Source organism: Schistocerca cancellata, chromosome 10 (genome assembly GCF_023864275.1).
Source record: "Schistocerca cancellata isolate TAMUIC-IGC-003103 chromosome 10, iqSchCanc2.1, whole genome shotgun sequence".
In the NCBI taxonomy this organism is placed as follows: domain Eukaryota; kingdom Metazoa; phylum Arthropoda; class Insecta; order Orthoptera; family Acrididae; genus Schistocerca; species Schistocerca cancellata.
In genome coordinates, this window is record NC_064635.1 from 104,381,600 (window position 1) to 104,395,787 (window position 14,188).

The window sequence follows — 14,188 nt, forward strand, 5'->3', positions numbered from 1 at the left end:
ATTTCATATAGTTGAGTATTCGTCACCCTGTAGCAGTGTGACGTTGCACCCAGTCCTGGACGTGTGCACATATTTGGTTGGGAAAGGTGTGTTAAAGCCATTGTATCCTCTCCTGAAGTAAGGTGGCCCACAGCAGTCATAACCAGTCCTCGATATCCTGGATACTGGCACAGGGACGGAGTTGACGTCCGAGCTGATCGCCCACGTGTTCTACCAGGGTCAGATCTGAGGATCTCGCTGACCACAGGAATACCTCAGCATCACACAGGCAGTTCACAGAAGCACATTCCATATGTGAATGAGCATTGTACTGTCGCTAGATGGCACCACAAAACTGTCACATCAAAGGCAACATGTGAATTTGCAGGAAGCATGTGAGGTACCGTTGTGCCGTCAGAGCTCCCTCGATCACTACCGGGCACGACCTGATACTCGACGGCTCCCCACACCGTGATGCCAGGTGTAAAACCACCATCCCTCTCCGAAACATTGGAAGGATGGGACCCTTCCGCAGGTGTCCACTGGTCGTGGCACCTCTCCAAATGCATCCGTTTGTGTTGTGTTAGCAACAGCCTACATATAGGATAATACTTCCCTAGTCCGGCTCTTGCTAGTTTCTGACCAGTTGTGCAGGACAACACAGAATGTTGCAGGGAGTCCATTACTTTTTTTCAGATGGCAGACAGAGGTGCGAATGGTTCGCAGTGCGATCAGTGCACTATATGGCAATCATCCCTTGTGGTCAGATGTAGTTGTCTGGATCCTTGACATGGAGTACACCTGCTCTTACATTTCCATGAAGTCTGGATATTGCACGATTTGGCCAGCCAGCCAAATAGAGATCCACAGTAACAGCCCTTTCAGACTTATCTCAGGTGCTGATAATGCTGGGTCATACAAGTATACCACATCTTCACAGTAACCACTCGACATCCAATGCAGTACATGTCCCTTATATACTCTACCATGGTTCATAACAACACCAAACATGAATGACACTAAAGCGGTCAGGCGATCATTCTACTTGTTACAGGGCATTGCAGTTATTTACTGCTGATGTACATGTACAAAGTTACATAGGTGTCCGACTGTGTCTTATCAATGCATTACTTTTTTGTCAGCCAGAGTATCTGTTCTTTTAATTATCAGACTACAAATTGAATGGTTCAGAGTCTGATCCCCAGTTGGTCCAAAGAGTTTATTCTATTACTTATCACATCTTTCACCTCTAGCAATGATTTGTTAATATAAGAAATACAAAATCAAACAATGGAAACCCCAGGTAGTAATATCAACACTGTTGGAAAATACAGATTGCTACCAGCAAGAGAGAAATGTACACGATACATACACCCAAGGAAGCACACCCCATGCACACACAACCGCCAACTCTGGTCAGAATACATGTCTGAAGGAGCATTGCATCACAATCTAGAGCAGAGGCACTACAATACTATATTTATCTGCTGACACCGGGCAAGCAACTTTGAAGTAAAATGTCTCCCCTATATGCGATTATACATAGTGGATGTACAACTATAGGTTGTAGACACACCGTTGACAACATATAGATGTTTGGGTCTGGTTGTGATTCGTGCTCAGGCAGCCAAACAGTAAGGTGCACAATAAGTGGGAAATCCACGTTCGAGTCCCAGTCGGGCCCAAATTTTCATTGTCATATTTCCATTAGACACTCAATGGTAATTCATATTCGCAACTGTGAATACATTTCACATATAAAACTAAATATTCAAAACTGATGAAAATGAAAACATACATCAGGAAAAAAAAAAAAACGGACATTCAAAATTGGATGTATAAAGCCCACAAAACTAAAAAATTCCCATTACTCGTACCTCGTATAGACAGTTGTTTTTCGCTCACTTCATTTCTGAGTGGAATGGGAAAGGAAATGATGGGTGATGGTGCAAGAGAGCAACTGTCATGTACCATTCAGTGGCTTGCAGAGTATATATGTAGATGTACACAGCATGCTGCTGATGGAAGATGATATCTAATGTGCCACTACAGTCAACGATGAGTAGGTCAAGCCTCAGTGATCACCTAACCTCAAACCTCCAGATGTTTCTCTCTGGGGTCGCCTCACAAGTAAAGTGTACAGCACTGCCACTGATACAATTGAAGAACTGGAGCAACAAATTCTGCAGCCAAGTTGAGCTTTCAGAGAAGACTCGGGGGTGTTTGAATGAATTCATAACTCACTGCAGAGACAAGTGCATTGTTGCATCCAAATGTGAGGACGACACACAGAGCACATTAGCACGTACAAGTGTACAGTATATTCTAACTTGCTGAACTGGTACTATTCTTTGTGTTAAGGTTGGCCAATGATGAAATTTGAGTCTATTTAGATGGGGACATAAATGAAAAGTTTAAATTTCAAATAATTTGTACTAGACAGGACAGTGCTTCATACTGAAACCAGGAGCAGCTTGTAACCACACTTTCATAAGTATATCCCAGATGGCTTGTTTGGGGATCCACCCTTAATGGAAGGTTTCTGCTTCAATTATCCCACACTGTGACTCATTTCAGTTTTTCCTCAAATTGTGATGCACTTGGTAAATGTGGTGACTAATGTTAGCAATAGTCTTCTCAAATAAATGATGACTTTTCTCTACCATTCAATACTTAACTTTTGATAACTCTATACCATTCCCTCAAGTCTGAGGATACCATTATTCACAAACTATGCAGGCATCTGCTAAGTAACACCAATTTTTCCTAATACCTATGTAAAGTGAGAGTATCAGGAATAAAGTTTGCACAGCATGATGCAGTGCACAATAAGTTTACACCTTGTCATTTGTTCTGTTTTCAGACACGTACGTACAATTACATACTTCCAATATGCAATTTTTCCTTTTTAAAAAAGCATTCAGATTGCAAAATATGTGTTACGTGGAAACTAAGAGCTCTCCTCTTTTATTCTTATAAAGAATTATTATTGTATTTATTCTCTACATTAGATACATGGATTACCTCTTGTGCTCTCTCTGGACTTTTGCCATTTAACAAAACAGGCACAACATATTCGGGGGGGAGGTAGGGAGGGAGGGAGAGAGAGAGAGAGAGAGAGAGAGAGAGAGAGGTGTATGTTTGGCACTCCCATATAGTGGAGATGCTGAGTAACAGATAGACACAACAACAAGACTGTCACAATATAAGCTTTCAGCCAACAAGGTCATTGTTGAAAATAGAGTGGCAACTCAGTGTGGGGTAAGGAGGAGGCTGGGACGGGGAGGAAGAGGAATAGTAATGTAGGGGTGGGGAACAGGGAAGTGCTGTAGGGGAGCGCGCAAGGACTAGGTGCTGAAAGGGTAGAGACTAGGTGCAGTTCGGGGGTTAGACAGGGGAAGAGAAGAGGTGTGTGGGGAGGGGAGACTAGCGGAATAGGAGAGAAGTAAAAAGACTGGGTGCATTGGTGGGATGATTGCTGTAATCTGAACAGGGATGGGCAAGAAAAATGACTGACGAGGGTTGAGACCAGAAGGGTTACGAGGCTATATTGCAGGGAGCGTTCCCACCTGTGCAGTTCAGGAAAGCTGGTGTTGGTGGGAAGGATCCTATGGCACATACTGTGAAGCAGTCATTGAAATGAAGAATGTCATGTTGGGTAGCATGCTCAGCTACAGGGTGATCCACTTGTTTCTTGTCCACAGTTTGTCAGTGGCCATTCATGCGGGCAGACAGCTTGGTGGTTGTCATGCCCACGTAGAATACAGCACAGTGGTTGCAGCTTGTGGATCACATGACTGGTTTCATAGGTAGCCCTGCCTTAGATGGGATAGGTGCTGCTTGTGACCAGACTGGAGTAGGTGATGGTGGGAGGATGTACGGGACAGATCTTGCATCTACGTCTATTACAGGGGTATGAGCCATGAGGTAAGGGATTGGGAGCAGGGGTTGTGTAAGGATAGACGAGTATATTGTGTAGGTTCGGTAGATGGCGGAATACCACCGTGGGAGGGATAGTAGGCAGGACATTTCTCATTCAGGGGACAATGAGAGGTAGTCGAACCCCTGGCAGAGAATATAATTCAGTTACTACAGCCCTGAACAGTACTGAGTTACGAGGGGAATGCTCCTCTGTGGCTGGACGATGAGACTTTGGGAGGTTGTGAGGACTAGAAAGATAAGGAACGGGAGATTTGTTTTTGTACAAGGTTGGGAGGATCATTATGGTCTGTGAAGGCTTCAGTGAGACGATCAGTACATTTAGAGAGGAACCGTTCATCACTGCAGGGGTGACAAGCACAGGTGACTAAGCTGTATGGAAGGGAGTTTTGGTATGGTGTGGAGGTATTGCATGTGGTTAGTAGGTTTGATGCAGTCAGGGGTACTTATGTAGTCTGTGCTTGAGGTGGTGGCCAACATGTAGGAAGGTGGAGGATTCTGGGTGTTTAGGAAGGATTCCTCTAGATCGCCCAGGAATAGGTTGGTGCCTTGCGGGTGCCATAGCCGTACCCCAGATTTCTTTGTTGGTAATGCCTTTGAAGGAGAAGTAATTGTGGGTGAGGATATAGTTGGGTCATGGCAACTAGGAAGGAGGTTGTTGGTTTGGAAACCCTTGATCTTTGTGAAAGGTAGTGATCAACAGCTGTAAAGCCATAGGCATTAGGGATGTTAGTGTAAAGGGAGGTGGCATCATTAGTGACAAGCAGGGCAGTGTGTGGTAAAGTGACAGGAACTATGGGGTGGAGGAAATGGTTATCTTCTTTTATATAGGAAGGTAGGTTCCAGATAATACGCCGAAGGTGTTGGTGTACAATAGCAGAGATTCTCTCAATGGAGGCACAGAAACCGGCCACAATGGGGCATCCTGGGTGGTTTGGTTTGTGGGCTTTAGGAAGAAGGTAGAAGGTACAAATGTGGAGAGTGGTAGGGGTGAGCAGAGAGATGGACTCTGGGGAGAGGTACTAAGTTTTGACAAAATTTAAGGATACTCCATTTGATTTTGAACCACCTTTCACTGTTTTAAAATTCTTTATTAGCTGATTTTTTTTAGTAAGACGACTGATATTTTTTATTCCTAAACCTCTATCTCAAAAATGGCAAAATTTATATTTTCTGACAGTGAAAGTGGAATGTCATTTATGTATACCAGTAACAACAGACAACCCAAAAAATTGAATCCTGCAATATACTAATCTGATTGTCTCAAATTTCGAGCGCCTGTTGTTATGTGATCAATTTGGAAGTGATTTCTTTCTGGAGACTTGAAAGTGTGCGACACAAAGGGGGTGAAAAAACACCTGATCAGCTAAGTGGTGTCAAAAATGTTACATCATAGCACTCTGAGATGTAAATGAGAGCCCTCACTTATTATATCTTATACAAGGAAGGACAGTAATAAAAGAGCTGTATATTACTTTCATTGTAGCTTTATTCATCATATGAGCATATTCAGTAATCAAAAATATACCAATAAACCTGAGAGCTGTGGCACATAGAAAAATTGTATTTTGAGCAATTGTAAGCATACAGTGATGATATGTCACTGTAGCAAAAAAATATTATAGGAATCACTCATATTACAAATTTAAGCAAGAAATATAGACACTGCTCTTGAACTGATACCAGGCAGTATCAGATAACAAAATTTGTAATATATGGAGGAATGGCTCAGTACTTTGAAATGTTTTTCCTCTTTGGAGAATTATCTTTGTTTTTTAATTAACAGTACAGTGACCTGTGGCAGTTAACCACCACAATAGTAGTGCTTGTTGTATGCACTTAAAGGTAAAATCCTTTTTGCTGGCACTAAGGCACAGCAAGAGAGGGAAAGTTACTCATTCTAGAAAACAAATGCAGAGCAAGACAGGAATCTCTTCACTGGAAGTATGGTGTAGGCTGAGGTATAAGGACAGCAAAAAACACTGCAAAACACAAATTCACAAGAAGCCCAGTTTTACAATTTACAGCAGGGCATAAGCAATTAATATATAACAGGCTCGTCAAGCTTAACATTTTTATTGTTAATTGCAGAGATATACTATTCATTCCACTTCCCAGTTACATTAGATACGGTTGTACTTCTTCCAAACGAAGCGAGCCGGCAGCCCGGTAACTGTTACAGATAGTATCAACGGTGTGCTCTCAGTAGTCCTCATCCAGATCATCATCCTGTTGCTGCTGTTGCATTGTCGCCAATTGCACAGCAGCTTGGAAATGTTGCCATTGTGCCTGTTCGGCTGCTACCTGTTCTTCGCGTGCCTGTCAAAGGAAAGTTAGACTATTACTAAAGGCCAAACAGAGTTAAGCATTTTCTGCAAAAATGGTTATTGTTTGGGTTAACAGACTCTTAGAACACACACTGGGCAGCTTCAAATAGCATAAATTTATTCATTCACTCACCCACAAATTTCCGTAATTAGGGGTACTCCATTCCCAAAGGCATTTTATAATTACTGCCAGCCTCCCAGAGAGGAATCTGTGCAGTCCTCCTGATTGCACCTAAGTGACATCGTTGTTCGAAGTGTCTGCACATTATGTATCTGAGGCAGGATGTGGGAACCAGCCCAATGTTTAACGAGAATATGAAAACTGCCAAAAGCCTAATCCATACTGACCAGCACACTTGCCCCTTTCCTTAATTCTTACAAGCTGAGCACAGTTACACACTACGTGCCTGCATGCCGATGCAGCTCTCTTTCTTTGACAATACTCTTCAAACACTATTACTGAGACAACATTTACTCAGAGTATGTTGTGCGCAATTGCACATTTCACATGAACTAATGACACTACAATTTTGATGCTTTTAAAAAAAATAAATGTTTAATGTGAAACGCCTTTTTTTACACTCATCTCCTTTGAATAGGACGACTCACTTATTGTGACACTTTAAGAAAAAATTATTTATATGGAATTTAGTTTGCAGAGTCTGCTAGTGTTGAAGCCCAGTTGCATGTGACAAAAGCTGTAAAGGGTAAAAGTGCACTTCTGGTGTTCATGGCTGCTGTTGGCAACAACTCACTTGTTGAAAAATAGACAATGAATATAAAAACTTTTGAGTCAGTTGTCAGGAGACAGACAGAATGCTCAGTAATAATTTCCTATGGCTCATAAGTAAAGTTAACTGGTCTTTTGTCCTATCTAGTTAGAGTTTAACCACATTTTTGGAATTTACATCAAAATCAAAAATAATATAGAAAAACACAAATGTTCATCTCTGACTATACTACATGTCAATCTATTACAGCAATCTTATTTTTGTATTGAGATTGAGATTCATAAGCTTTGCCAACTTGCAAGCAAATTAGCACATTCAAACCTCCCCTAGGCCTTGGCTTACGCTAGAGATAAGTTTCAGCTCACCTATTCTCCTTCCATTCACATTTGTTGCCACATTCCAGTCTAATTCTCAGGCTTTGCTACTAACCATTGTGTCAGGACATCTATCTTTTATGAGTCACCAAAGAAATATGAAAATTAGTAGCCAATCTTAAAACTTATAATAACCACATCAGTGAAAGTTATTCCGGAGCTCTCCATATCAAAAATGAATATAATCAATTCCCATCTTCTTAAAAAAACTTAATTCTCACTAGGTACCATATACTATCACCAGATTGGCCATGACCAACATCAACGAATTACCAACATCAGCATGCAGTGCAAGGGTCTTTGACACAATCAGTGCACTGTAGCCACTGTGAAATTTTTACAAATTGGTATTTCTTTATACTGCTCATAACATAGCAGATACTGCTGCTCAATAACACTTTAATCTATAGTGTCAATAGGCTTTTCACTAACTACACTTTTGTTCTTTCTCTTCGTCTTCCTCCTCCTCCTCCTCCTCCTCCAGGGTGCATACTTTAATCCCACCCTGCTCACTATCATGCCACTATTGACTTATTCAAAATTAATATTTTTCTTTGGACAGTCCATCACCTTAACTGTCAGTCCTCTCTTCTCTTCACTATCTATAAATTTAATAACACTTGCAGAAAGCAGTGGTGGCTGCTGACAAAAACATCACTTTTCAAGTTCTGAATACCAGGAACTACTTTGAACTGAGAAGTGGCTGTATCTAGTCATTTTTTTTTTAAGCCCAAGACAGTATCACCTTCTTTAAGAGACTGAAAATTTACTAATGAAATGTTCAGATATTTTCTTACCTTTGCAAAAAGCTCCTGCTGTTGCCGCAACAGTTCCTCCTCCGGAATGCCGAGGTGCTCCAGGCGTGTGCTCTGACGCCGCCTCTTAGCTGCAACAGCCTTGCAGTCTTTCAGAACCTCCTCCGCTTCTGCCCTGTAGTCACCAAACCCCAGTCGATCCAGAGCTGGAAACGGTCAAAGTGCAAAACTATGAAGTCACCTATTGCAAGCTTTGTACTCACCAACTATATTGTCCAATATTTCTATAGGCGTTTTTCTTCACTATCTGGTTAACATGAGAAGTGGAAGGGTATTACAGAAGAAGATAAATTGCATATTGAAATTTGTTGATTTCGCCCTTTCTGAAGTTTAAGTCCATCAATAAATCAAACATTAACTGCAGGCATAAAGCTAGATTCCATTTTCCTTATTTCCAAAAGACGTTCAATGCTGTACTGCTTCTACATTCATGTATGGAGTGTGGGAAGAATGACTAACTGACTGCCATTGTGTGTGGAGTAATTATTCTAATCTTATCTTCACAATCCCTATGTGATCGATATGCAGGGGGTTGTACTGTATTCCTAGAATCATTATTTAAAGCTGGTTCTTGAAAGTTTCTTGGTAGACTTTCTCAGGATAGTTCACGTCTACATCTGTCTTCACAGGTCTGCAGTTTCTCCAATATCTCTGTACACTCTTCCATGGATTAAACAAATCTGTGACTATTCATGCTGCTCTTCTCTATATACGTCCAATATCCCCTGTTAGTCCTAGATCTGGAACTGCGCGCCGCAGAAGTTGAATTCCCACCAGACGTCATGGACGTCTAAGACCCCTAGAGGTATCTGCACCATCACGCCGTAAGCTGTGGCGGCGCGCGTGTCCTGGCCCGAATTTAGTGTGAGGGCGTCACAGTGGAACACGTGGTTCCAGCAGCCAATAGTGGCGCCCCTGATAGAGTATTTAAGCGCCTGCCTCTCGTTCAGCCAGCGAGTTTAATCGTTGTGTCAGTCTTCACACATCGCCTTGACAACAGACAGCGTGTTTAATGTTCTTTATTTTCATTACTAGTGGAAGTCTTGGATTCGTTTGGTTGTCTCTGTCACTCCATTGCTTCTTGCGTGTTGTTGTCGTAAGGTCTCTCTCCATTGTTGTTTCGTGTCCGTCCTTTCCGTTTGTTCACGGGCCGCTCTCCGATTGGTCCTGCAGCGTTTTCTTGGCCACCCCCGCAACTGGAATGGTTACGACACTATCTGGTACGGGTCCGCCTCACTTGAGTAGTAGTCTAGAACCGGTTGCATGAATGATTTGCAAGCAGTCCCTAGTCTTCTTTCCAAATTGATTGCATTCTACCAATAAACTGAAGTCTACCACCTGCTTTACCCACTGAATCTATGTGATCATTCCATTTCGTATCCCTACAAAGTGTCACACCCAAGTATTTGTACGAGTTGGTCAATTCCAGCAGTGATTCAGTGATATTACAGTTACAGGATACATTGTTTTTTTTTTCATTTTGTGAAGTGCACATTTTACATTTCTGAAAATCCAAAGGAAGTTGCCAATCTTCGCACCACTTTGAAATCTTATCAAGATCTGACTGAATACTTATGCAGCTTCTTTCAGTTATTACTTCATTATGAATAACTGCACCATCTGCAGAAAGCCTGATTTTATTATTAATATTGTCTGCAAGATCATTAATGTACAACATGAACAGCAAGGGTCCCAACACACTTCCCTGGGGCACACCGACTGTTACTTCTAGATGTGACAATGACTCTCCATCCAAGATAACATGCTGCATTCTCCCTGCCAAAAAGTCCTCAATCCAGTACAAATTTCAGCTGAGACTCCATATGATCATACTTTTGACAGTTAAGATGTGGTACTGAGTCAAACGCTTTTCAGAACTCAAGAAATATTCCATCTACTTGAGTGCCTTGATCCAAAGCTTTCAGTATGCGATGTGAAAAAAGTGCGTGTTGGGTTCCACATGATCGATGTTTTTGGTTGGCATTGAGCAGGTAATTCTGTTTAAGATAACTCGTTATGTTTGAGCTCAGAATATGTTCTAAGAGTCTACAACAAATTGATGTCAAGGATATTGGACGGTAATTTTGTGGATCAATTCTACTACCCTTCTTGTAGGGTGGTGTGACCTCTGCCTTTTTCTAATAACTGGGCACAGGTTTTTGTTTGAGGACTCTATGACAGATTATAGCTACAAGAGGGGCTAACTCATCCGGAAATTCTGTATAAAACCTGACAGATTCCATAGGGCCCTGGAGTTTTGTTCAATTTTAATGATTTCTGCTGTTTCTCAACACCACTGACATTAATACTTATGTTATTCATCTTTTCAGTGGTACGAGGACTAAACTGGGGCAATTCTCCTGAAGAAACACTTTAAAATGGAGTTACCAATTTCAGCTTTTGCTTTGCTACCCTCCATTCCTGTCTCATACACTTGGGACAGTGCACTAACTTTGGTGCCACTAACAGCCTTCACATACGACCAGAGTTTCTTTGGGTTCTGTGAAACATAACTTGACAATATTCTGCTATGGTAGACGTTGAAGGCATCACACATTGCTCTCTTGACAACCAAATGCTTTTCATTCAGGATTTCTCTATCTATAGCCCTACACTTTGTTTTACACCTATTAAGCAATAATCTCTGTTTCTTTAGAAGACTTTTTTTACAGTGACTGTATACCATGGAGGTTTCCTCCCATTATGAAATGTTCTACTGGATACATATCTATGCAGTGTGTGGTCAACTATTCTTTTAAATTTGAGCCAGAGTTCCCCTACGTGCTCCTGCCTAGTCCTGAAAGTTTCGAGTTCCTCACAGAGCTATGACACTACCGATTCTTTACTTAGTTTACTGAACATATGTAGCTTTCTGCTTGTTTTATTTGTCCTTTGTATTCTGGTAATCACTGAATGCTACAACAGCATCATGGTTACTGATACCAGTTTGGATGTGGACATCCCGAAAGAGATCACGTCTATTTGCTGCCATTAGATCCAATACATTTCCATCATGAGTGGCGTTCCTAAACTATCTGGGTGTCTTATCACACCCACCTCTAACTAAACTGTAATTTTCCCAGTTAATTGTTGGACAATTAAAGTCTCCACCAATGATTACAGTATCACTCATTTTGTGCTCACCCTTGATACTAAGTCTTGCCCAAACAATCTCACACAACTTCAATTTCTACCTTTCTTGTCTACTGGCACAAATACAGCATCTCCAGTTCCCATTTGGCTATCCTTTCGCTATACACTTATCTTTTCCCCAAAAATCTCACTGTTATCAATTTCAGGTTTCGACCAGGTTTCTGTACCTAGTATTATGTGAGCTTCACTGCTTTTGATGAACACTTCAAACTCTCACATTTTGTTGTGAATGCTTTGGCAATACCATTATTGTTTTAAAGTTGCATCTTTGAGAGGGATTTCTTTCAATCTTACACTGATACTTATGGGTTTGCTACAGCTATCATTATGTGGATTGGATGGAGAGTCGACTAATCTAAAAAAATGTTGTGTGTACCCCACGCACAGTCAGTGGTTGGGTTGTTTGGGGGAAGAGACCAAACAGCGAGGTCATCGATCTCATTGGATTAGGGAAGGACGGGGAAGGAAGTCGGCTGTGCCCATGCACAGTCAGCTACCTGAGTAGCAGCCTCTGATGTGTATTGCACAACTGACCCATTTAGTGGGACTCTACAGTTCTCAACCCTATGGTGCAAGTCCAGGAGGTCAAGTCTAACTTGTCACAGAACTTTTGAAGTCTCTAAGTCCGTCCACACAACTCAGAACCAAAGAGGCACAATCAGTTCTGGGGACAATGATGCAAACTGTGAACTTCATTGAAACTCCGTGTGGAAAGCTGGTATTCTCAACTTTCTCTGCTAGTTGCTGGAACGATCCAAGAATGACCTCACAGCCCAGATGATGGGCATCATTTGGGTCAATGTGTGCTACAATATGCAGTTGGTTGCATCCTGTTCCCTCAATGGCTGCTGGAATAACCTCTTGAACATGTTGAATGAGGCCCCCAAGCATACACACTGAGTGCACCTGGTGTCCTTTCCTGTCCCTTGCTGCCATTTTCCACCATTAGCCATATGTTTGAACTGCCAAATGATGAATAGACTCCTACAAGTTTGTGTTTGCCTCCTCCTGACACTGGACAAAACAGGTTAAGTGAGTTCCACTGCCTCAGTTTCAGTGAAAGACATTGTCAGCAGCTGACAGAGATTTGAAGATACAGAGTATCTTTGCAAATATGCAATTGGCTCGAGGAATATTTGAAAGAATCCAGTACATTATATTGGGTGGCGCCATTTTCCATAGACCTTTTTAAGTTCATAGTAACAGATTTGTTACTGACAGCCACTCATACCTTTGCAGACAAGCTGTATGCTGAAAAACAACATAAAAATATGCGAGAAATGTAAAGTAAACTGGGATAAAACAGTAAGCACATCTTCTTTTAAAGATTTAATTAATGATGTTGATTTTCACATTTTGGAAGAGATAAACCCTCTAAAGACAGCAGTATATAATTGAAATTAGCTTGGGGAATTAAATAAACACAAGTGCTTGCATCAAAGTTGACACACAATCCTGTATTATTTCACTCAGACAGAGTAATAAGGCCTCTAACATGCTCACTATACATAAACAATTTATCAGATAGAATCCGCAGCAGCATCCGATTCTGTGATATCACCCAACGATCGGGGTGCCACACCGTGGTCAGCAATGTGCATCAATACCTCACACATTAGTGATGAGTCACAGCAATCTGCAATAACGAAGGGTGGAGGCCACAGACAACAGGCCCCTCTCACAGCACAGCAGCACTTTCACATTGATGTTAGTAAAAAGTCAAGCATGGAAGCACTTTGCCCAATTCATGACCTCAGCTGAAGTAGTCAACATCATCAAGTAGAACTAAAGAGTTACTGAAGTCTCAGATAGACATGCACTTTTGTAAATTTTGAACTCTGTACTTCAAGAGATCAATTTGTTAACTAGTGCATCAAGCGATGCATGAATAGTCGATGACAGTTGTAAATTATCAAGCACTCCAGTGGCAAGAGATTGTATCAAGTTAAGTAATTCTTTTTATTCATTCATGTAATAAAGTGAACTAATATTGCATATGTTCAATCTCCCAGAGCAACCAAAGAACCATAGTTATGACTGGACAATTGTAGTTTCATATAATCACAAAAAGATCATTCGCTGACAGTGCAATTGTGTACAGAAAGTGTTATCATTCGATGATAAAATTTCCATTTGGTGAAAGAATGTAAAGCACTCCATACAGCTGTCTTTAAATATAGTTCTAAACTGATGTGACAAAAGTCACATATCTCCTAATATTGTGTCGGACTTCCTTTTGCCGAGTGTGGTGTAACAACTTGACATGACAAGAACTCAAGTTGTGGGAAGTCCCCTGCAGAAATATTGAGCCGTGCTGCCTTTATAGCTGACCATAATTGTGAAAGTGTTGCCAGTGCAGGAGTTTGTGCACAAACTGACTGCTTGATTCTGTCCTATAAATGTCTGATGGGTTTCATGTTGGGCAATCTGGATGGCCAAATCATTCACTCAAATTGTCCAGAATGCAAACTGTGGCTCAGTGACATGGTACGCTGTCATCCATTTGTCCATTTGTCGTCCATAAGAATTCCGTTGTTGTTTGGGAACATGAAGTACATGAATGGTGCAACTGGTCCCCGAGTAGCCGAACCTTTTCCAGTCAATGATTGTTTCAGCTGGACCAGAAGACCTAGTCCATTCCATGTAAACACAGCCCACACAATTATGGAACCACCGCCACAACCTTGCACAGTGCCTTGTTGACAATTTGGGTCTGTAGCTTCGTGGGGTCTGTGCTACATTAACCCTACCGTCAGCTCTTACCGACTGAAATTAGGGCTCATTCGACCTGGCTGTGGTTTTCCACTCATCTAGGGTACAACCAATAAGGTCACGAGACCAGGAAAGGCACTGCAGGTGACGTCATGCTG

At 41.6% G+C, this 14,188-nt stretch overlaps 1 protein-coding gene across 1 annotated transcript in view; it reads right to left on the minus strand.

Moving 5' to 3' along the window:
* Positions 1-5,389: 5,389 nt before the first annotated feature.
* The window catches only part of LOC126106498 (protein Dr1), a 32,632-nt gene continuing 23,833 nt past the window's right edge, over positions 5,390-14,188 (minus strand). The window contains exons 3-4 of the mRNA XM_049912817.1: positions 8,148-8,311; positions 5,390-6,237 (exon numbers count right to left, since the gene is read on the minus strand). Of these exons, the coding sequence (XP_049768774.1) occupies positions 6,121-6,237; positions 8,148-8,311 (281 nt within the window). The 3' untranslated portion in view covers positions 5,390-6,120. The remainder of the gene's footprint in view (positions 6,238-8,147; positions 8,312-14,188) is intronic.